At 35.2% G+C, this 26,305-nt stretch overlaps 1 protein-coding gene across 1 annotated transcript in view; it reads right to left on the bottom strand.

Annotated features, from left to right (window-relative positions):
• The window catches only part of LOC145685392 (venom serine protease 34-like), a 109,425-nt gene that overhangs the window by 71,051 nt on the left and 12,069 nt on the right, over positions 1-26,305 (bottom strand). Inside the window, exon 2 of the mRNA XM_081757786.1 lies at positions 2,752-2,785. Within this exon, the coding sequence (XP_081613912.1) occupies positions 2,752-2,785 (34 nt within the window). The remainder of the gene's footprint in view (positions 1-2,751; positions 2,786-26,305) is intronic.

The raw sequence follows: 26,305 nt of genomic DNA on the forward strand, positions 1-26,305 counted from the left end.
TGTGAGTTCCGAAACGTTTGAAAAATATTTAGGCTTTCCATGTGAGGATTCGTTGGTAAGTATCCAATTTTTTGTTAATTTGAATCATCCTCTTATGCGTCCATATTATTATATTGGTTGATCAAAATTTAAAGTCAGTTTGTATGAAAGGGAATCACTCTCACCGGAAAAATAATCGCAAACCACGTGCATTAGCCATTTGATAATGAATGGATACTGTTTGAACAAATCAGTAAAATCAAAACATTGGAGTTCATTTCAAATAACGGAGAAGAATACTAACTCTGTACAACAATATTTCCAAAAGTTTTTGGAATGGCACTCTGACCGTGGGTAATAAGCCGATCATAACAGATACTTCCATCTATGGAAGAAGTGATGTATTAGCTTCAATTGCCTAGCTACGTCAGTTCGTTGAAGGCAGTGATTTGAATCAGTTTGTGTGCCTTGAACCCACACAATGCATGAGAATGCTTCAGTCCACACGGCTGTGCTTCTACTAAAGTTGCAGTGTTATATCTGGGCTGTAGAGTGGGTACTAAATCTTCCCGAAGCCATTGGAAGAAGACGCTTACATCATCAACAAATAGAATAGTCGCCACAGTCATCAGATTTGTTACTCATCAAGTTGTAAGATGAACTTGACGGGACAGTCCGTAAATAGATGCCAACGAATACTGAAGGTCTTTGAAAGGCTCTCTAGAGCTACTGGAATCGAATAGCTTCGCAAAAGTTGGATAAATTAATAACAAATACCTTAAATTTGTAAAATAGTTATGAAGGCTAAGGATCGGCATATCATTGAATGCAAACATACCCAATAAATTTGTCCCAGTGGAAACAGGACAATGTGTTTTAATTTCTTTATTATGATTATTTTTACAGAACAAGTCCAACAAATAGAGTTTAGTATGAATACATGTCTTGGATTTTTTTTATTTAAAAAAAATCAGTAGTGTGCTCAGATTTTTGACATTGATTTGTATCTGTAGTAGTAGTGATCTGAAATAACGAAATCCTCACTGAAACAGATAATATGTCTTCAAATACCACACCAAGTACGTGTTCACAATGTGCTTAAGAAAAGCTTACAGCAGCAACTTGTAAAAGTAATGGGTCTGTGGCTCATGATGGTTGTTACAGCTTTCTCTGGTTTCCATATTAGAACTACAGGAACCTCACGTCATCGAGGTTTGTCTTCTGCGACCAGATGCATTTAAATAGCTGGAAAAACGCAAATTGTGAAACGTGCGAGACTTTGCGCAATATATCGTAGAATATACTATTAATTTCTGGAGCAGTGTTGCACGACTCACGTAAAGCAGAATTGAACGCAAGAACCGCGAAGGAAATGTTATAGCGCTCAGTATTGGTGGTATGGAAATTAAAAGGGTTTCTCTCAGCGCGAGTGCAAAAGGGCTTAAACTTGACGGAATAATGTGGAGATTCAGAGATAGCAGAAAAATTTAGACTCAAATTGTTAGCTACCTCTGAGAAATTAATTTTCAGAACTTTGTTTACTGATAGAGCAGGCATACTAGTAGCCGAGCACTGGCCATTTATGGAGCTAATCCGACACCAAACAGTCTTCATAGAAGTCTTTCTATCTTTGACGTTTCGAAGAATCAGATATCTAGCACGGGCACGAAGAACGTGAAATTGTTGATGATTCTCAGCAGAGGATGCTGGTTAATGAATGCAAACAAACGATAGTAAGTGATTGGTGTGGTTGAATAGTTTGCACGAGTGTCCTTAGTATACATGATACAGGTTTTGATTTTCGGTGGAAATACAAAATTGTTAGTGTGCTTATTCAAGATTGTAATACAGTTATAAAACTTTCAAATTAAAAGGTTTTGAAGTTCCTCTAGAAAGCAAGAATTAACTTTGATGGGACCGATGCATTATCCTCAGACTAATCACTGAATTAAGTTTAGAGCGTTAAAATAGTAATGTGAAGTTGACGTAATCAGAATAAATGTACTAACATGAAGTTTATTTGTTATAAAACATACTTCTCGTGTCCAGGATTAAAATATAGTCTTTTCCAGAGAGACAAACCTTAGCCAGTATGGTTAGTTTGGAGCTAAACGTCCCTTGTGTGCACAGGGTTTACACAGATGTGAATATACAATATTGTATTCTGTGAATTCGAGGACGTTGTAGTCGAACGTGGATCTTCCACGTCGAAGACTCTTAGTGTAGCTAATTACACTATATGCCCAGGAGAGAACTTTGATGAGCCAGAATGCTTTTGGACTATTTTTAATTGTTACCTACAGTCATCAGCAACAATGATATTCCATTTTACAATTTCTAATCTAAAAGTTCAGCATGAGTGAACTAATTTTAATACGATTTCTGCAACTAAGTAGAAACCATGTCTTCTTGAATGTTTTTTTTTTTAATGTTTATTCAAAAAGTTGTAGGGAAGTATAAAATAACCCTGAATTGAATTGAAAATCAATTGCACATTGATTTTTTTTTTGACGAGTATAAAAGAATCATCAATATAAAAACTAATTAAAATTAATATAATTAATTTGTATTCAATTTTGAAATGGATTTAAGTTTCTTCATATAGAAGTTTAAATGAAGTTAAAGGCAGAAAAAGAACCCCATTCATTAATAATAACTATAAAATTGATCAAAATGTTTACGAATGAACGTGAAACTTAAAACAAAACTATAAGTCTGACTCTACCTACTTTATTAAGCAACAACACTTTTAGTATTAAAAATTTTACTTACCACATTTTGTGTTTGATTTGACTAACCAAACTTCCTGAAAAATAAGAGAAATCAATCTACTATACTTGTATAATTATTAACAAATAGTAAAAAGTAAAAAAAATCATGACAATTACCTTCTAATAACACGTTGGGTTGAATCAATTTAGCATTAGTTAAGCATTTTCATTCATTTGCATGAAAAGTCAGAGAATATCCTCATTTCTATACTTTCCTCCCTTTACGTTCTCTTGGCACCCTTCAGTTTGACAACATCTTTATTTCTAACGTAGAGATTTTTAACCAGATGTTGGAATATATCTCTGGAGAAATACAGAAGGTCGTTTCAGGTTTATGGCAACGAATTCAGTTGCTAGGTAGTAGTATATTCAATCTAAAACATAGTAATCAGAGCAGTTTGGAACGTGGAATGACGCAGATCTAGAGATGAGACTATATTCTAATTAATTTCAAAACTTATTAAAAGTTCAACTTATTAAAGGATTCAAAGTTTAGTCTCTGGGCCGATCAGCTCATTTTGGTCACAAAGTTGATTTGATGAAATTTGATAAACCTTCCATTATGAAAGCGTTATGATGCTAATACAGATATCCTTCATCATCGAGCTGTTTTTCTACTGGAGACAGGTCAAATTTCACATTTACACTTTGTGCACTAGTAAGAGTAATATCACACATAACGCCATTTCCTCGATATTTCCATACTGGAACTATACATAATAGTAAATATGTTACCCCAGGCATTCGCTAACCTAAAATTCTCTTATCAGACTGCCATACATAAAACGTGATTGCTTAATATTAAAAGAAAAATGTTTGGTTTGTTGATAATTCTAGGAAATTCGATTTCTCTTAACATACAATACGGAAACTACATGATGCTGACTGAGCTATTAACAAAGGAAAGAAAGAAAAAATAGAAGCTCTCGGGTAAAGGAACGATGCAAAAATTAAGAAAAGAGGCAAGTTTGAATACATGTGAGCGAGTGAGAGTGATTTAGTGATAAGCGATATTACTCTGTAATTGGGGGCTTGTGGATTTCTCTATTCTGACTTAGGTTTTCCTAGGTTTTCTTCTCAGACAAAACTGATGATTACTGAGATAGTATAACTATAACTCCTAGCTGACTTCCTTTTTCTTTCTCACTATTGTTTCTATCGTTGTTCATTGCAATGTAAAACTGCCTTCTAAACTGCTTGTGGAAGTTACATTTTTTGTTAATTTTGAATACCCCCCCCCCATGCGCCCATGTAATTATAATCTATAACTCCATTTATATTATAGTAAAGTGAGGAAAATTTATCAAAGGGTTGCACGTGAGATGTTTCTTTGAGTTTTGCTTGTTTGTGATTTTGATATTTTAATTATGAGCAGTGGGTATGGAAAGGGAATAGGGGCCCGGGAGTCCCAAAGAGTTCCGACAATGTACTTCTTCGTACTTTGATATTTGTATTTTTTTTTCTCGGAACAAACAACAATTCGATGGTTGAGAGTCATAGGGTCGTAACTGCCAAATTTTGATATTCTGATATGGTATGAGGACATGTATCATGGATTGAATTTTGTTGTGACAGAACGCCTTAGCAAAAATTCTCAAGCATTGTTAAACTATTCAAAAATGATATAAAGGTATAATTGGTTTAGTAGTATTTAATTGTGTGGCAGAGGGGCACATATCACTTAAGTCTTTCTGGTTCACAGTGTAAAATAATTATTCTTCCAAATAATGTGTATAAAAAGAGTTAAATATACTTTTAATGTTGGACAATGCTGTGCAATATTCTCATTTTAAGAAAACTTGGGTATACAGTAGTAGTTTCAGAGTAGGTGCACTTGTTACTTTCATCGCAGAAAAGCATACACAATAGAAAATAATGTCTGTATTAAACAAACCTAAGTTAACAGAAGATGATATAGTAGCTGAGCTTTTGGAAAATTCAGATGATACAGATAAGGATCCAAATTATATCCTATCTGGTAAGTAAAATTTTAAAAATATTATTTAAGTTTGGTCTCACATAAAGCAGTTACAAGCAATGGTACATTATCGATTTTCATGTCCGGCTAGAATGAAGTGGCCATACTTTTCGGTATTTTCTGGGACAACTTTTTTTTTTTTTTTTTTTCAATGATGTAGGATATGTCCATGAAGTGAATGAACATATCTTGGAAATTGAAACGAGTTACTATAAAAAATGAATATTTCCTCTCCATTGTTTATCTATGGAAAATTTAAAATATTTGTTATTTTCATTTTGGCATAAATTAATACTTTAATTCATAAAATAGCAGTCTTATATTAAAGTGTTCCAACGCTATATTTAGTATCTTAATAACCTTCTGAAATTCCTGATAAATCTAGCCTGGGACATTTGTATTATTTCGGGGACAAAATGGTCACTTAATAGGAAACAAAATATTAATATTTCTTTGTAATAATAATGAGAATGTCAGATACAATCCAGGGTCGCATATATAAGATATTTTGATGCAAATCGGATCCCATAGAGCTTCTCAAAGCTGTCAATTAATACTTCTTGCATATTCGGAGGTACAAGGGTACAAATTCCATTTTTCGCGTCAAAGCCATTGTATTTAAACTAAGAAACCAAACTTTAACTAATCTGAAGTCAAAAATTTAATTTGAGTCAGAGAACTTTCCTTTCTCAGAACGCAAGTATTTTAATTACTAGAAGTCGTCTATGTTAGTTAAAGTTAGGTTATTCTCATTATTCTCCGATGGTTGTTGTGAACAAAACAGGAACCAGTACATAATGTCTCTACTTTACATACTGTGCAGTTCACAGTAAATTCAAAATAAATTCAAAAGAACAAAAATTTCTTGAAAAGGGCCACACTTACATGGAGTACGATGCTATGCTTGGCACTATTGAACATGCAAAGAAAAACGTAAAAATATATTCCGTACATGAGTGAGAAAATGTTATTGCAATGGCCAGGAAGAGAAATCCATTTAAAGTGATTGAATTTTCCCATACAGACTTCGTAGACAGTAAACATTTGGCTTCCTCTCTGTCAAATCATCTCGGGCGAACTGAGGACGGCAACAAAGTAAAATAGCATAACATTGTATGTATAAAAGTTTGAAAGGAACACGAAATGTATTTTTTGTCAAGTGTGGTTTGATAGTGAATACTTACGGGTGGACATCCCTCAGCCACAAGGTCAAACTTTCAACGTGGAAAAATTTGCATCTTCAAATAAGTTTCCGATTTCTCAAGCCAAGAAAACTGATCTTGTTCAGTTATGCATCCTCAGTATTACTTATCATTACCTACATCGCCATCAATCAAGGACCGTCTCCCAGAAGCAGGTATTGACGAGTCTGATGAGTCTGACTATATGGAGTAAGTGCAAGACTGCACTATGACTGCGATTATATTATAAATTCCGTGGTATTAGAATACAAAATGTTAGTAAAGACTGCAATTTAAAACTTACAGAACAGCTATGGGTGATTATTTTTAAATCACTGTTTTAAATCACTGGTATTCTTTATTTCTTTGGAATGTAATCTCATTTTTTTATCTGTTCTGTAGCTTTTATACGATAATACAAGAAGATGACCATATTATTAAATTTCTTGAATGTAAAATACTGTTTGATTTTCATTTTAAAATTATCAGATTTTAGTTTATCGGCTAGACATTTTGATATCATTATAGCAAAAACGGCGTAACTGACTTCATCAGCTAGACAATTTTGATATTGTTGGAGGCAAAAGGGCGTAATTGACTTTATCTACAATATATTCAACTTTATTCTCACTTCCGGGGATACAAAATAAGATTTCCATATTCTATTTCCTAAACTTGAATTGTAACTTAAATATCATTTTCAGAGTACAACATATTGAGAAGATATTCTGAAAATAAAAATCACCACATTTTTAAATCCGATTTTCTCAAAACTACTAAAACAGCAGTTATACCTTTTTGGCGCTCAACCATCGAATTACCTTTCATGTACACTATATCAAAACAAAATTTCACTAAACAGTTCCTAGACAAGCTGTGTTCGACAACGTCGTCTTTATTTTCTAAAATGTTTGCATTTTGGGGGTATGGAAATTGAGTTTTCCAACAAGCCCTGTTGTTCAAAGGGAAGAAAGAAAAAAAAAAAAGAGATTGAGGAGGGCCTATATGCATATGGTGACCGTCAAATTATTGCTTTTATTGCTTGATATAGCAATGAGCACAGTTTTCACGTGTCTTCTTTGACCCAAAGCCAAAGTTTGCAGACTGAACCAGGCAATACTGAAAAGAATCAGTTCCTTTCTAATCATAAAAGGAGGTTCCGAAAAAAATCTTTATTTTATTTTATGGGTTAAGAGGAATTGGACATATTTGAGCCCAAGAACTCATTTACTAAAACACAATAATACACCGAGCAAGGCTATGTGATAATATGTAACAATACACACAATCACGTAACAATTTCGACGCAATAACTGTGTCTTCATCAGACTTCCATTCCTTCTGGCTGTTTGGGAGTTGGTTAGAATCTGCTTAAAGAAGAAAAAATGAAAAGGAAGAGGAAAGAAAGAGAACAAACCAATAAGAAAAATAAGGATAATTAAAGGCAGAATGTATCCAGCGAAAAAAGTAAACTTTTAATTGGACACGTGTGTAGCTAAAAAGTGAAAGTGAAAACCACACAAGTGTTACTTTTTAATGAAGGGGCGTAGCCTAATGAAAATTTGATCTCAGGAGAGTATATACGAGGTGAACAACTCCCAAACAGCCAGAAGGAGTGGAAGTCTGATGAAGACACAGTTATTGTGTCGAAACTGTTACGTGATTGTGTGTTTTGTTACATATTATCATATAGCTTTGCTCAGTGTATTATTGTGTTTTAGTACAAAATGGAAACAAGACCTGATAGAATAGTTGTAACTCATTAATCTCGATAAAAATAACAAAACAAGTGACCTGTCATCGTCTATTTTAAATAATTCACCTCCGTTCCCAATAGGATTAACTACAACAGGAAACCTCAGTTTATCACTTCTAGCCGCAATTGGCATTAAAGAAAGCGGCGATCAATTGATTTCGATAAATGTTCAGCAGCTAGTTTCTTTACCCTACAAGAAAATAAGGAAATGTAAAAATGAAGATTTTTCCTTTGTTGTTTTGTTTTATTCAGATGAAAAATGTGACTATGTCACAGCAATCTCTGATGTTTGATCAGTTAAGATTTGCTTTAGTTATACGTGTTGAGGATGTCAAAATAAGAACTTACTTTGCAGTTGCGAAATGTCAGAAAACGTTTTACAAAAGTGGTTAAAGCGGAAAAAGGACAATTGTGCAATTGTGTTGATTTCGGTGAGAAAAATATGAAGAAAGAAAAAATAACGGAGAAAAATCTAAACAAGATATTAATTCAGATAAAGACTCGAAAAACGTTTGAGAAAAGAAGTTAGAACGAAAAAAAAACAGAGTAATGGTGTTAATTTTGACGAAGAAAATATGCAAAAACAGCAATCGAAAAAACAACGAAGAAATACCTAAAGAAGCCAGCACTTCAGAGAAAAATGTAAGTATTATTATTATTACTAAAACTAAACGTGTGTCTCTTAACAAAGCTAAGCCACCTCGAACGAAAATTCTGCTACGCTACTGATTATGAGATTACCACGATGGGATATAACCAAATAGCCCATTGCTTCGTATTTGATATCACGGTTTTCAAACTCTTAATTGCTTAACGCACGCATGGGTTTTTGGAAGTCTATGACCTAAGTATTCACTTAGAGAACTTACATTACATCATACTGGTTGTATCCAGATAAGAACAAGTGACATTTGTTATTTCAATAAGCAGTTTTCTTATACACAGCGGCGCTGATTTGTGTACACTTGAGGAGGAACTCATAAAACTCATTCAGGTATATTTCATTGACAAATATTCAAACATATTCAAATTCTGGGGACCCAACCAAGCAAATAGCAAACACTGGGGGTGATTCCCTCCGTTCTCCAGAATGAGTACTAATACCTATGCATAGAATCAAGTGATGAATAAGTAACTCAATTTTTTCCCCAGTTGTATGCTATATGAGGAACGCCATTCATCAGATAGGCCTACTTTAACATAATCAGATGACAATCATCCTGTTAAAGAACTGAAAGTGAAAAACTATAAATAGTGATAGCTGGAAATAACAATTGTAACGGAAGTATTATGCTTCAAGGCACTTGTTTTCTCTAGTGGTTATCCACTTCTGTGATCTCAGTTGGAATGCCATTTACAAGAGTTCAATGCCGTAGTTACGAAGGTGATTGTAGTAGTATTTATGTTTCCTGTTTCAAGATAATGTTTATTACACATACATAACATTTTCAGATGGCAAAACTAAGCGAGCTATGCAGCGTGTTAATTTCTTTTGCAAGGAATTCATCGTCACATTGTGAACTTTGTGTACAAACTCATAACCAGACGTTATGCTATTCGTATTACTTTATTTTTGATGCTATTGTTTTGAGAAAGTATGCACTGGAACCAATATGCTTTTGCTAAGAAGCGGAAATCTTACGCGTTTCTTAGATACAATAGATGGTAGAAACTTCATTAATGCCATCAGGTGCAAAGACGTGCTTATTTCAGTGTTTATTTTCACGCTTTTATTTTTATTGTTTCAGTGTAATTAGTACGTCTTAAATCTTTATAAATAGGGTAAGAACCCCGAATATGAGACCTTCAAAGTTAAAGTGCTATATACTGGTTAATTGTAGCATAAACAAACACTGTTGTTACTTCAATATATTCTGTGGAATGTCTAATTTACGATACAGACTATTGGAATACATAAAATATAATAATAATAAATTATATTAAAAAATGTGACCAAAGTTGCTACACTGTCATTTTTATGAGGGGTACCTAATAAGAGACCCCGGTTTTTTGTGTACTCTTAAAAGAGCTCTTTTATTAATTCACTATTCAGTACTGTCTTTAAGCCAAATCCTGTGATGGCACAAAAATATAAAACGTTACACTTTCAATCTAACTCACTTTCTTCAATTTTAGAATACACGCACTGTAAAATTTTACACTTTTTGTGCGCATAAACTGCAACGACTTTTGATCACTTCTTTTAATGTTCAAATATGTACCAAATGAGAAGAAATGTGTCCAAAATAGGAAATCACTGGCTCTATGTACAGGACTAAATCTAAGAGACTACTTTATGAATACAGAAATGTCGATACAAATGAGCTCCTAATATAAGACCCAATATTACTACACGGGTCACATTATGAGACCGGTCTCATATACAGAACCCTTTAAGGGTCCCATAATAAGACATTCGACCGAGAAACAAATGACTAACGCCATCTCAAATGTAAGTGGAAGAAAACCGGTAACTCATTACATGTTACAATACTCATATTCACTGGTATAAGAGAAAGTAAAGATAGAATGAATATCAACTTTCCTTCTCCATTTTCAGCACCTGGTGTGTGCACGTTAAGAAAACTTTATAGGGGCACAATTTCTTCTAGTCTCCACTATACTAACAACTCTCCACATAACGAGTTCACGTGGCTTCCTTGCTCTTTGGAAATCAGTATTAAACCGGAAGTAGTAGCAAATTTCAACCATTTACAGTTTCTGTAGAATATTGTGGATTGTAATGAGAGGTAAAAGTGAGAGAAACGCAGGGGGACGCCGTACCCCCACCTCGAAAAAATGTACGGCGTCCCTCCAGTTCCTAAAAATTACAATGGGTAAAGATAGGCAGGGGGGAAGGCGTGACGTTATGCCGCTACCTACCATCCCCCTGCCTTTTCAGATCCACTTTTACCCCTAGTTGTAATAGTATATTCTCTTGACGGTGCCGTGTTGTTTGCCACGACTCTATTTTCGTGTCGTTTGCCTCAGTTTACCACAGTATTTGCATTCCGATCTTAGGAGACCTCATTATCGTGAAGATTCACACACACCTGGATAAAAAGGAAGGGTTGCCAGGCAACTCTGTTTGTGATCCCCTGGATCAAGTGGTAAGTGTTCTCGCCTTAAGGACGAGAGAGGTCTCATTAGACTCGCTCCTGAAAGACAACATTGATCTCCAAACAAATGAATACAAACATCATTAATATCACAATAACTTATTAAATTGATATAATTGTATTTTCTCATTGATATAATTGGTATATAATATACAAGTTCTTAATATAACCTCCTGTTACACAATGTTTTGTTTTTGTTATGCTACGCGACTAAAGAACTCGATTTTATATATTTTAAAAAATGAAATGAAAAATTTGTTTTACGTCCCACGATTATGTCGTATAAGCTAAAGGATATGATGATGATCAGAATGAATGAAAAATTGTTATTGAAAAAAGTGGGGGAACAGAAGAACCCCAAGAAAACTCACGCACACGGTGTTTGTCCACTGCAAAGTATTCTAGATTCTTATAGAAGCCGCCTAGAATTATGAACCAAATATGATGTGGTTACAATCATCAATCTATTTCATGCTTCTGGGTGCATAAATTATACTCTGTAGTAAGTCTTTTATAGAAAGCCTGCTCCGGGATATTAGGAACGGGCTAGAAATAGCAGAAGGGCTATATGGCATGAACTTCGAGGTTCGTAAATTAACATATATACTTGTGTTACAGTTGACATTTTGTGACTTTTCCTATTTGCAACCGCCTGAGCTATTAAGTATGTAGAGGCAAAGGGGCTCAGTGGTAAAGCATTCATCTCTGGGGCTTGAGATCTCCGGTTAGATTCCAGCTTGCGCGAATTGGGTTTTGCGTATATCTTATTAGAAAACAAAATGAAATCTTTAAGTTTTACGTCCCCAAGTTATGCCGGCTAGGCTAATGGAGACGGTGATAATGAGAAATGAAGGTAATGGTGAAATGAATAAAGTGGGAAGGAACGGAAGAACCCTGAGAAAACCTGCGCACACGGTGTTTGTCCATCAGAAAGTAAACTTGGAGCGAGCAGGAATCGAACCAGGGCTCCCGTGCACCAGAGGTAAACGCTCTATCACTGAGTCACCGCGTATATCGCAATAGAATTAGCCTATACAAACTCATTAAAACATAAATTAATGAGCGAAGGGTCAAAGGGTCGAAGTCAGAGGATACAAAATGGAACATTCAGATATAATTTAAATTTTGAGAATAAAATACTTCTAAAATGTCTAATGAATATTCAAAACTATGTTACGGAATAGAAGCAGTAACCGTGTTTGGGACCGTTTGTATTGTATGTATTCTGTTTATAAATATAATAGATCTGATTGTTATAATATAGTCATCTGGCAACCCTCAGCTTATGAGTTGATTTTGAATAAATCTTCACGATTATGATATAAGATAAATAAGAGAGAACAATACCGTGGCAAACAACACCAAAATTGAGTCGTGGCAAAGAACACACAATCCTCTCGACACCCTGAATCGTTTACACTAAACCGTTTGTTGCTACATGTTAACACTTTTGTTCTATGCGATAAATGTTGAAATCGGAAGTGGTTTATTTTAACCATTGGATAGAGAGTAAATGGAGAAGGTAGAACCTATTCTTGGAACGCTGAATCGATTGCAAAATAAAAAAATTTAAAAAAAAATCCAGCATCTCGATATCTCTTACCGTGTTTGCTCTGATACTTGCTCACAGACAGACGGATGGACGGCCAAAGCGATTCTATAAAAAAAAAATAAAAAAAAATAAAATAAAATCTTTGAGTTTTACGTCCCATGGTTATGCCGGTTAGGCTAAAGTAGACGGTGATGATGAGAAATGAATGAAATGCTGGAATGAAGAAATTGGGAGGAAATGGGGAACCCCGAGAAAACCCACGAACACGATGTTTGTCCACCACAAAGTCCACACGGCGAAAGCTGGGATCGAACCAGGGACCGCAAGCACCGGAGGGCGGTTCTATAAAACTCCCGACACTTATGCACAGCACAGTTTGGAAGCCTAAAATGGATGTGTGTGTGTGTGTGTTTCAGCATAACTCTGGAACAACTGGATCAATTTTAACCAAACTTGGTACACGTATTACTTACCGTCTGGAAAAAGAGTATTAGGACACCTAAAGGGGAGTAGGAAGAGTGACTAAAATGACCGAGAACGATCGATATTACTGTACTGTCGCATTCATAGGTTTCGCTGTCCATGGTCTGATTGGTGACAGCTCCGATATCTTATAAATCCAATTTCAACCCTAAGCCAGGGCAAAACTACGTAGCACACCTAGGGAGAAGAGGAGTGACATATAAACATGATCGAAAGCGGCCGATATTAATGTTTAATTCGTTGTTTTCGGAGTCGCTGAGATCAACAGAGACATTTTCGATGCCGTTTAAATCCAAATGACCGATATAATTCAAAATGACCGATATTAGTGCCGAATCCATAGTTTTCGACGTCTCTAAGTTGATTGGTGACAGATTTGGTGCCCTTTAAATCCAAGGTCAACTCCGGGTTGGGGTAAGACAGAAACATCCCTACCACTCCTAGAGGAAGGAGAGGAGATATAAAAACGATGGAAAATGACCACTATTAGCAGTGGCGGCTAATGTTAGTGTTGCAGCGTCGTGCAACGACCAAAGTATTTCAAGAAAAAATATTAGTAGCAATAGTAGTAAAGAACAGAAACATACTCTCTAATACTACCATATATACTTTAAATAACATTTTTTTTTTTTTTTTTTTTTACTTCTGTAACTACGTTTCGTTAATCCGTTTTAAAAAGCAAAAAATAATCCGTCACAGAGTCTCTAATTTATATTGTGTTGCAGCGAGCATACAACGACCAGATTCCTTCAGCGCGGGAATTGGAGCAAATGTTAAGTCTCCTTTCCCCTATCTCAGAAGTTAAAGGGACTGGTCGTTGCACGGTTTCCAGTGAATGAGAAGGTTTTTCGCGCTAAATAAGCTTTCTGAATTTTATTTCACTTGCAATTAACAAATGGAATTTGTTTTTATGCATTCATATTTTTAAATTACGGTACTTATACTGAAACAAATCAATATAATGACAATTAACAAAAGTGGTAGCAGAATTACAAAATAAGAAAGAAAATATGTAGTAGAGCAGAAATCAAATGAAAGTAGATCCGCATTTACAAGTTAATTCTTAGCTTATATAGATAATGAAGGTTTCTTCTACAGTAATTTGTGAACCAAATATTAATAAGTCAATATGCAGAATCCCCTCCCCCCTCTGTGGATATTATTTTGGTATATACATATTTCTTTTATAAAGTAAGTATATTTTATACTCTTGATAGAAATGTAAGGTGGGAAACGCCGCATTGAATTTGGGACTAGTTAGCAATGCTCAGAGGCGTAGCCACGAGGGGTGTCCACCGGACCTCCCCAAAATTTCGAAACTCGACTAGCATTTGTAGACTTTCTTAACGAACTATACTTGTTTAACAGAAAAATGATTGATGTACGCTAAATATTTTATTTTACACCTCATCATGTACTCTTTCTTTTCTTATAGAAATAATCGTTCTATCATTTTTTCCTAAAAATATAGGTGACAGTAATTAAGAATTACTTATCTTTTCGGGTACAGTATAAGACAGGTTCGTTATTACGTCGACGTATTGGACCATCCTCAAATACTTTGGACCCCTCTCAGCTAACATGTTGTTCCTATATCTGGCGGGTTTCAAGGTTGCTTTACAGAAAGTTTGACATTGATAAACATTGTTTCCCCTCATGTGGAAGTATATTGTGTTCATCGTGCATTGCGTAACAACCAAGACGGATGATTTGGAATATAGTTTTTCTTTTTCTTTTACGCACGTGTGTATGTGTGTGTGTGTTGATGTATGAATAGGGTTGCCAACTCTGTAAAAAAAAAAAAAAAAAAAAAAGGCACTTCCTCAAAATTCTCTATGATATAGGTCTCAGCGTGAAGTATCTCTGTTCGGACCTATCCATGGAAAGGAAATGTATTATCGTGAACAAAAGTGCATTAACACATATACTCTGTATGTCCTTAGAAAATTCACTAATAAGCTTAATAGATACGTTGTGCTATAAATGAGAAACTGAAATTGTTCAATCGGCATTGATCAATCTATTCTATTTACCAGTAACTACAATTTCTTTAAAATTATCGAAACAGATGAACAAAAGTATAATAATCTTTACGTGACAATTTTGGATTTGGAAAATGAAATTCACTCTTTAAACATATAGTCTCTACTTCAACTATAGGAGATTGCTTTAAGAAGTCCTTTTCCACTCTTAATAAATGTATAAAATTCCTTGAAAGTCAATTTCAAATTTTCCCTGATACAGTCCCTGTCATCTCTCTAGAATTTTCTAAACAGGTGAACAAAATATATTAATCGTTAATAGATGGTGAAAGGTAACAGTTTTGAGTTTACAGAATGACAGCTACTTTTCAATATTTATATTTCGAACTAGATACAAATTTGAAAGAAAAAAAACGGTTATAAAGGGGCTTGTAAGAACTTTGTACCCGTCACCGGCTTTAATCAAAATAACAGCAATTTTTCCGGTCAGGCCAATGAAAACCGGCCAGTTAACAGCTCTATCTATGAATATGTGACATTCGCAATTCATATACCAGTATCTCTTTTGTATCAGCTGTTTTGGTTATTAGGTACAGTGAAACCTGTCTATGTTGGCCACCATCGGTTCCATCGAAAAGTGGCCAACTTAGACAGGTGGCCAAATTACAGAAAATAAGTGTGATTTGTGTATTTTTAGAATAGGATTTCTAGTATTACTTGATTGTAAAATTTTAATAAGCAGTGCCACGACAGCTACTTATAAATAATGTATATAGAGTAATCATAAAAATATACAGTTCTAGAAAATATTACTATAGTATTCAAGAGCGCCGATGTAAATTTGGGGGGGGGGGCATTTAGATGCAGAAGGTATATATATGAAGATTTTAAGACAAATTGTACTCGAATTATACCAAATATTGTATACTCATAAATAAAATAGGGGCCACATGAGTTTTGGGGTGCCCGGGCCCCCTCGGTCCCCCCAGGATCGGCGCTTTTGATAGTATGTTTAATATATATGCATACCTTTCTCTTCCTGAAAACTAGTCTGGTACATTGGATTTTTCGGATTGAAAGCACAATAACACAAACAACCATGAAATAGAAGTGTATGTACGCAGTTTATTGAAATTGATATTATAGCACACTGAGTTATTCAGATTGATAACAAGAAAAGCTAAGTTATAAATTGAGAAATTCATATGCAATTTATATGACTTCTTTTCAGTTGTTACTGAATGGTGGTTCATTCTAGACATATTTGCTTTATTCTTTTTGGCAGATATGCACATTCTAATATTGTAGTTAACTACCTCTCGTTAATAAGCCAGAAGTGTTTCCCTTGGAACAAAAGATGTTTTGAGAAAATCTTGAGGGAATTCATATCTCAAAACCTCCGCTACCTTTTGACATGCAGTCAGGTGCCAATAAATGACAATTGAGCTTTAACCTTGAGAATTTTCCGGAATTACTAAAGCTTCCCACTGATGAAAGGAGCCGATATAGCTAATGGTTTTACCAAAACAGACAGGGTAAACAAATACATACAACCATTTCCTGAATCCTGTACGTGCTTTTTCTTATTCACATCTTCCTTCACCACCCTTTTATGAGGGTTGTATTCTGGCCATTGACCTCCAAGAACAAATCATGCGAATCTATACTTCTTTGTGTCCAGTCACAAATACAGAACATCTGCCGCTCATATGGGAATTCGAAAGAGTTAAGAAAAATAACAAAATTGTATTTTTCGTGGCCAAGATACGCAGCTAAATTTATCATTATCATCATAGGGTAAACATTGCTTCAGTGTGGCCAACTTCCAAGATAGACAGGTGGCCAACTTATAGAGTAGCAAGTAACGAATGTCTTATGGGAATATGCAGGTTCAAGACGAACTAGGCCAAGATAAGCAGGTGGCCAACTTAGAGAGGTGGCCAAGTTGACAGGTTACACTGTATTAGATTTAATTTTATTGCGTATGCTTTAATTCTGTACATAACCTACAAATTCTGAATGATTTGCATACCATGACTTCTGTAAATAACTTACAAAAAAAAAAAAAAAAAAGCCCAGCTTTCAACTGAGGAAAAACTTACAATTAAGGCTTAGACGAAACAAGCAAAGTGCACAGGAGAGTATTAAAAAAAAAGCGTGTTCAATGTGCATTTTTTTATAACATTAATCTCTGCTTCGAACTCTCTTCAGTCTACACTGAAGAGGAATTCGGATCACTGTTAGGGACTGGGTTTGCTAGGATGAATTGTTCACAATAATCTAGAAAAAATATTTAGTGAATCTACAAAGCTTCTGAAATTAATATTAACTGTACCTATGGCGTCAGTAAAAGAAGAAAAGTTTTATTTCACATCAAAAAGAATTGACACTTTCAAGAAATTGAATGTCCCAAGAAAGGTTATCACCATTGGTTATGCTTTCCATCGAAAAAGACCTGACAATAAGAATACTAGAGTTCAACCAGCATGTATTAGGCAGATTTGTTCCAATCAAAGAGAGAAGAATGAACTTACTAATTAAATAAGGTGATTAATTGGATTAAATGTTCTGCATTTTTTATTTTTTTTAATAAACAGAATTTTATTTAATTTAACATGTCACATAGCATTTGTATCTAAAGTTATGCTGATTAGTCAATGAGTCCATTTTATATCTTCTGTCTCCGATCGTTCGTACTGCAACACCCGAAACCACAATCCACCGGCCGCCACTGACTATTAGTGTATAATCCATGGGTTTCGGTGTCGTTTAGATAAGGAGTGACACCCTTGATGTAATTTAAGTCCTATTTAAGTTTGCATTAGCACCGGGGGTTAAATGGTGATATTTAGAACTATCAAAAACTACCGATATTAGTGTTGAATCATTAGTTTTGCTGATGTTGTTAAAGTTCTAGTTCAGCCGAGCAAGACCCCATTAGCACTCCTAGAGGGAGTGGGAGGGCAGGCATAAAAACGATTAAAAAAAAAAAAGATCGATATCAGTGTCGAATCTATAGCTTTCGGGGTTGCATAGCCTAAATAAAGAGTCGAATCCATAGTTCATTCCAGATGTCATTTGAGTTCAAGTTTAGCTCTCATTAGCACCCGGGGCGGGAGTGAAATTGTGATAAGTAAAAATAATTGAAAATGACCAATATTAGTGACGAGTTCATAGTTTTCGCAAAGTTAACTGTTGAAAGTTCATATGCTTGACCTTTAAGTAGCCTCCAGTAGGGGTAAGACCCCCTAGCACACCGAGTGAGAGTAGAAGGGAATAACATAAAATGATCAAAAACGACCGATATCAGTTTAGAGTCCATAGTTTTCGGCAGTCTCAAAGCTTCAGGGAGACAAGGTAGACAGCATCACTGTGTTGGATCCATATTTCTTGCATCATTCTATAGAAGCGTACAGTACCAGCCGCACGAAATTAAGTGTCAAAGATTCGTGTAGAATTCCTCAAGTGACGTTCGGGATTTTGTCTATTACAGGATTGCAGTTAAGTTTATTTCAAGGTAAATTCTTAAGACGATAAACAACGCTAATTTCTTGTTTTGTTTATTTGAAATCATCTTTCGAGCTCTCTCTATAAAATGTTGAATATTTATAACGTGCCTTTGAAGAATGATTAAAAGAAAAAGAAAAAAAATGTAGTTTTGTGTCTTACAACGTAGGAAAAGACTACCAGAAAGTTCAGATGTTGCTTTGGCAACTCTACTACTATTGTGTATTTCGCGAGAGTGATAAGTAGAAGTTAGGTGATCATGGTGAGTTTCTTTCTCTCTCTCTCTCTCTCTCTCTGTGTGTGTGTGTGTTTACATTACTCTGTATTCATGGTCGCCCGCAGCAAGGAGCAAGTGCCCGATTTTCGAAAGGGGTTCTATTCTTACGAAAGAGATCAAAACATATTAGATTTTCTTACTCACCCATTGCAGTGTTTAACACGAGCAGCTTTAGGATTTAAATTTTGGGAAGGCCCGCTACCTCGCTTATGAATACATATAAACATTTGATTGATTAATTAAGTAGGAAATTACGGTTACAGTACTGGTTTGTGCTATTTGTTAAATAATTATCTACCATTAATATAAATAGTGGAAATATATTTACTCCTTATTGTATATTTTAGAGTTTATATATTTTTCAAAATTTTTGGGTAGGCCCGTGCCTACCCACTGAAGCCGCCACTGGTGTTTAATGTATTTACTTTCGTTATAAAGTTATGCAGTCTGTCAACCAATGGCGCAAATCCCGGTGGGATGAGGAGAACATGTCCCCCCAGTCTTGGAACTGGAGGAACTGTCTCCCCCAATAATCCGATTTTAAATGTATTTTTTTGGAGGGGAGAAATGTGATGATTTGTGTCCGATGGCTACAAACAGGGGCGGATCCAGGACCGACTTCTGGGGAGGGCGGTGGGTTTTCATACTGCTACTTAGAGCTGCTTTTAAGAGTTTCAAACTCTGGGATGGGTTTTATTTATATATACATAAAATAGGAAAGTTTCCTTTTCCGGGGGGAGGCGATTGCCCCCCTGGATCCGCCACTGGCTACAAAGGAAAGAGATGAAATTGATGTCCCCCCAGAATAAGCGTCAAATCCCCGCCTCCTAAAGTTGAAACAACTCTACTTCCCTGATTCTCCACAGCATTGTTTTTCAACTTAATTCCGTGGTCGAAGTGAGACGGAATTCGGTAGTATGACATACCCCCTCTGGTTTCTCAGTGATGAAGACATACCGTCACTGGAAAGTAGATGCTAATATACCTTTAATAAATCCATTTTCACACACAATTGACGAATTGCTTTGCATGTCAAATATTTTATTTCTTTTGTAGAAATAATTGGAAAATCAACTTTTTTGTTATATTTTTTCCTTTTTCTTTTTGTTTTTAATGAGGTGTCTACAAAGAAGTCCACCCCTTGCTCCTACGCAAAAACTCATGTTGGTCGTGTTGGTTGCAGATAATATAAGGGATACATGACAGAAAGGACTCGGTCATAGGCCCAATCCAAACAAAAGGCAATGTATTGAGGCAACTCGTTTCTTTAAAGTGAAATCGTAAAGTATCGTTATGAGTTCGCCGGGACTTCTTTTGTGTCTACAATGATAAAGAAACACTTAACAGAAAAAAAATATATAGTTTATGGAATAAAAAAAATGTTATTTTGCATAAGTGTTCGGTTATTGTGTGGTGTATCAAGACGATTAAATTGACGTAGCTTATTTACTTTTATTAAAACGATTTTTGAGCCTAGTCTTTCTAATAATTGGATAACAACCTTCTGAGAGTCTGGAATACTCCTCAGTGCAGTGAAGAGTCCGGCAATTTACACGGGGGAAAGTATTTGTTAATATAAAAATCGATTTTACAGTATTTTTATGATACAACATAAAGGGATATTATTTTTATTATTCACAAAAGGATTGTGGCGTGGGCAAAGCCTCTCTATGACCCACGCGTAACTACGAAATATTCTTCCAGAGACGTAATATTTTAGGCAACGTACCATCACTGTAACTGTATTTCAATATTTAGATAGCCGGTATGTCGAGTCAAAATTGTAATAAAACATACCACCTCTGCCATTTCTCCACTTCGAACACTCACTTCATTAATATTTTGAACATCGCTTAAAAAAAAAAAAAAATATAGGGTCTTACCCGTCCCCCTTAATGATAAAGACAGATTTGCGTCGCTGCTGTCAACAATAATTGTTTTGCATGAAGTATTATGTGCATCGCAGTGTGTATATTCGCGACTTCACGTATTTGCAGGAACGTAGCCAGGGGGGAAGAGGGGACATATTACACCCGAGGTTTTTGGTCAAGGACAAATGTGGAAAGGGGTTAAAAGGAAACCGGTGGGAAGAGAAAAGAAGGGAAGTAGAATGCAAAATAATAAACCTAATCAAATCTACTTTCAGATGTATTATTATAGTAGTCAAGTGGAATTTAATACCCATAGGACAAGTTTATCCAAACTAGATTACGTTAAGCTGTTACTCTGGAGTAAATACAGTATTTACTTAATCAGGGGTAGGGTAATTGTTTCTTGTCGCGATTATTCCGAATAAATCGACTACTTTAGGGATAATATTTACTCCGCCAAATATGAGCGTTAATTCAAACATTATTTACAATGATACATTATTTGTGCTATATTCTAAGGTTGTTAGAGAATTATTTTACTTATGAAATATGAAAAAAAAAAAAGTTTTTGAGAAAATTGACCGAATAAAATTATGTGAGTCGTTTTTCAGAAAATAGCCCAAAAAGAACAAGCCCACAAGAGTTTTGTAATGTTGTACCTCTTATAAAGTTTTGAAATGAAAAATGAGTTGTACCATTTTCTATGATGGTTAATGTAACATTGATTTATGAAATATGAACCAAGTTGCCCAAGTGGTTCTTGAGAAAATCATCCATAAAAAACTCACTTCGAACCTCTTCTAGAATTCTCCTAGAAAAGCACTAATACCGTATTATATGGTTGTTAAAGAAATATTGATTTATGGTTGAACAGAATTGTGAGAGTCGTTTTCTAGCGAATCGGAAATTTTGATTTTCATCTTTCAGTAAACTACCCTTACTATTGGTAGGAAAACATTTGAGCCCCTCTCCCCATGGAGAATCTTAGAGAAATCTTAAGTTTAAAATTTGGTCTTGATGCGTTTAACGGTATGGTCTTAAGTTGAATGTACATATTTACATCTAAATGAACAGACGAACGGACATCCAAAAATCTCTTTCTCGGCATGTAGAGGCCAAAACATGTAAATCCGTTGAAATCTTGATTTTTTTTTTCATGATCACTATCCCTTCTCTGCTATTGTCGCTCGAAGATAATATCATAAATAAAGGACAAAACATGGAATACAAAAACTTATTTTATTCATTTTAAAAAATGGAAATAAAAATGATAGCATTTACTTTCCTGAACACCATGTAATGTTTTGGTAGAGTTAAATGATAGATTGGGTGTTTTTACCCCTTCACTAAGTTTTATTATAAAATATAATAAATATAAGTGTTTTTAATTCTAATGTTGTTTTTTTTAAATGAGTAAGTCAAGGAATACTAAACGATTTGCTGGGTACCCCTTTTACTTATGGTAGTTTTTAGAACACTTTGGCAGGTTGTAGGTTAGATTTGGATTATAAGATTAAGATGGAATTTTTAGTTTAGTGCGATATATAGTAGGGAAGAGGTGTTTTTAGTTTATAGCGATATAGGAAAGTAAGAATTAAGTGATTAGTTGATTGATTAATGCTGTGTTTTTTTGTGTTTTTTATTTATCCTCCTCGGGTCCTTTTGTAAAGTTTGTTTGCTTTTGGTGTTTTTTGTGTTGGCATTTGTTTGTTAAGTTTTTTATAATTAATACCACGTGTTAAGTTAACACGTGCATCTATTGTAATATAAAAAACCTTACAATATTAATATGATAGGCCTGTGAAGTTGGCCTACCCAAATTAGCTTACCCAATTTTATCTACATGAGCCGTTAGTTTCGTTCCCATTAGTTCTTACTAAAGTTACGTTAGTTCCGCGATTTTAAAGAAATTATACACAAAAACCAATGGGTAGGCCAACTTCACATGTGAAGTTGGCGTACCCAACAACCTTTGCCACATTTTTGGCATAAATCGTTAGTTTCTCGTTAGTTCCCATTAGTTCTTGCAAAAGTTCCGTTAGATCCGCGATTTTAAAGAAATTATACACAAAATCCAATGGGTAGGCCAACTTCACATGTGAAGTTGGCGTACCCAACAACCTTTCCCACATTTCTTCACATGAATTGTTACTTCCTCGTTAGTTCCCGTTAGTTCTTACAAATGTTCCGTTAGTTCCGCAATTTTGTACAAATTAGAGGATAAACAAAAATGTGTTGTTAGGCTAATTTCACATGAGATGTTGGCATCCTCAACACGCTTTTCCACATTTTTCGACATAAATCGTTAGTTCTTACAAAAGTTTCGTTAGTTCCGCAATTTTCTACAAACTAGAGCATAAACAAAAATGTGTGGGTAGGCTAACTTCACATGAGAAGTTGGCGTACCCAACACGCTTTCCCACATTTTTCGACATGAATTGTTAGTTCCTCGTTAGTTCCCGTTAGTTCTTACAAAGTTGCGCGATTTTAAAGAAGTTATACACAAAACCAATGGATAGGCCAACTTCACATGTGAAGCTGGCATACCCAACAACCTTTCTCACATTTTTCGACATGAATCGTTAGTTCTTCGTTAGCTCTTGTTAGTTCTTACTAAATTTCCGTTAGTTCAGCAATTTTGTAAAAATTACAGCATAAACAAAAATGTGTGGGTAGCCTGACGTCCAGGGATGAATTCGGGGGGTAGTCCGAGGGGGAATCTCCCCCCGAGAAAAATTCTGTCCCACCCTGGGAAACTCCCAGAATTTCAGTCACAAAATGTAGAAATTACTTCACCCAATTATTTGCTTTTCTTTCCGTGTACGTGCAGACGAAATCTTATCTCTCAATATACATATAAATGACGCAGACCCAGTCTACATAAATATTAAACATGTAACATCTAAGATAGAATACCAAATAGTCAATAAAACCTGTATTTCTTAACGCTATGACCGAGTTTGGCAGAACATGAAATTGTCAACTGTTGAAGAAAGGTTTGTATTTTAGTAGGTACTATACTCTTGCCCTATATTATATATTAGTAGGTAGCACTAGCACAGATTGAGATAGAAAAGGAAAGATAGGGAAGATCTTTCGATCTTTCCATATGATCTCTGATGTCAGCAGACTGAAGTTCTTGAAAATGTAGTTCTTGCATTATTTGAAATAGAGCGCCTAGATCCCATTTCTCGCATCGGAAGTAACAGACGTAAATGTGTTTTACGATTATTAAACTAAATACACCTTCCTTTAATTAAAAATAAGTCAGTTAAAGGGTGAGATTCAGAGGGCGTCATTTAGACGGATCTGGGAGGAACACTTATTCCTCCTGGGTCAGAGATTTATATAGAATTTATCAATATAATAGTAGTATATAAGTGAAAGATTGCTATTGAAGGTGATGTAGATCCTGCTCAGTGCCCTGCCATGAGGGAGGGGCAAGCGGGGCAACGGCCCCGGAGGCCAAAGTAAGGGGCGCAAAATTCGGGAGGGAAAAAGAAAAGAAAAAAGGGAAGAAAAAAGAGAGGAATGAAACACATGTGTCACCTTTCGCAGGTGGTCTGTCGACCTCACTCATATATACGGGGGTGCCGTCGTATACTCTCGCGCCAAGCGCTGATTTTCCACGACACGGCACTAATCCTACTGAAGATTTCGTAAACTAAACTATTGATGTGTAAGCAGTGAAGAAACCAAGGCTAATATGCTTGATTTAGAATCAGAAGTGTGAGAAAGAATTTTTTGATTTAGAATCAGAAGTTTTTAAAAACATTTAAATTAACACAAAAATATTTGAGTTAATTTAAATCTTTTTAAAAACTTCTACATTAGTAACAAACAGTAACTACTGAATATAGGAAATAATAACAAAAATAGCTACTGTAAATAGCAGCTAAAGTTTAGTCTAAAATATTTTTGCCAGTCTTTATTTAATGTTTTAGATAAACTTAAAAGATTGTTTTTTTTTTTAAAATTATAATCTCACATTGAATATTTATTAGCAATTAGTCTCAGTATTAGGTAAGACATGCATGTGAATGGAATTGTTAAATATGCTGCTTTCTTGCAAAAATACAGAAAAAACAACCCTCCCCCCGAGAAGTTCACATTCCCCCGCGAGCGAAAATGTCTGAATTCAACACTGCTGACGTCACATGTGAAGTTCGCGTACCCAAAAAGCTTTCCCACATTTTTCGACACGAATCGTTAGTTCCTTGTTAGTTCCCGTTAGTTCTTACAAAAGTTGCGCGATTTTAAAGAAATGATACACAAAAACCAATCGATAAGCCAAATTCACATGTGAAGTTGGCGTACCCAACAACCTTTCCCACATTTTTCGACATGAATCGTTAGTCCCTCGTTAGTTCTTCTTAATTCTTAAAAAAGTTCTGTTAATTCCGCAATTTTGTAAACAAAAATGTATAAGAACTAATGGGAACTAACGGAACTTTTGTAAGAACTAACGTGGAACTAACGATTCGTGTCAAGGAATGTGAGAAAGCTTGTTGGGTACGCCAACTTCACATGTGAAGTTAGCCTACCCACACATTTATGTTTATGCTGTAATTTGTACAAAATGGTGGAACTAACGTAACTTTTGTAATAACTAACGGAAACTAACGAGGAACTAACGATTCGTTTTAAAAAATTTGGGAAAGCTTGGGTACGCCAACTTCACATGTGAAGTTGACCTACCATTGGTTTTTGTGTATAATTTCTTTAAAATCGCGGAATTTTTGTAACTAACGATAACTAACGAGGAACTAACGATTCGTGTCGAAAAATGTGGGAAAGCTTGTTGGGTATTGTTAGGCTACCCATACATTTTTGTTTATGTTCTAATTTGTAAATTTCGGAACTAACGGAACTTTTGTAAGAACTTATGGAAACTAACGATTCATGTCGAAAAATGTGGAAAAGGTTGTTGGGTACGCGAACTTCACATGTGAAGTTAACCTACCCAGACATTTTTGTTTATGCTCTAATTTGTACAAAATCGCGGAACTAACCTAACTTTTGTAAGAACTAATGGGACCTAACGAGAAACTAAAGATTCATGTCGAAAAATGTGGAAAATGTTATTGGGTACGCCAACTTCACATGTGAAGTTAGCCTACCCACTGATTTTTGTTTTTGTTCTAATTTGTATAAAATTGCGAAACTAACGGAACTTTTGTAAGAACTAACGGGAACTAATGAGGAACTAACGATTCGTGTCGAAAAATGTAGGAAAGGTTGTTGGGTACGCCAAGTTTATATGTGAAGTTGGTGTACCCATTCGTTTTTGTGTATAATTCCTTTAAAATTGCGGAAGTAACGGAACTTTTGTAAGAACTAACGAGAACAAACGATTCATGATGAAAATGGTGGGAAAGCTTGTTAGGTACGCCAACTTCACATGTGAAGATAGCCATTTGTACAAAATCTTGGAACTAAGGGAACTTTTGTAAGAACTTATGGTAACTAACGAGGAACTAACGATTCATGTCGAAAAGTGTGGAAAAGTTTGTTGGGTACGCCAGCTTCACATGTGAAGTTAGCCTACCCAGACATTTTTCTTTATGTTCTAATTTGTACAAAATCGCGGAACTAACATAACTTTTGTAAGAACTAACGGGACCTAACGAGAAACTAAAGATTCATGTCGAAAAATGTGGAAAACGTTGTTGGGTACGCCAACATCACATGTAAAGTTAGCCTACCCACTGATTTTTGTTCTTGTTCTAGTTTGTATAAAATTGTGAAACTAACGGGACTTTTGTTAGAACTAACGGGATCTAACGAGGAATAAACAATTCATGTGGAAAAATGTGGGAAAGCTTGTTGGGTACGCATAACGTTTCATG

Source organism: Thermobia domestica, chromosome 5 (genome assembly GCF_964235325.1).
Source record: "Thermobia domestica chromosome 5, izTheDome1.hap1.1, whole genome shotgun sequence".
Taxonomy (NCBI): Eukaryota; Metazoa; Arthropoda; class Insecta; order Zygentoma; family Lepismatidae; genus Thermobia; species Thermobia domestica.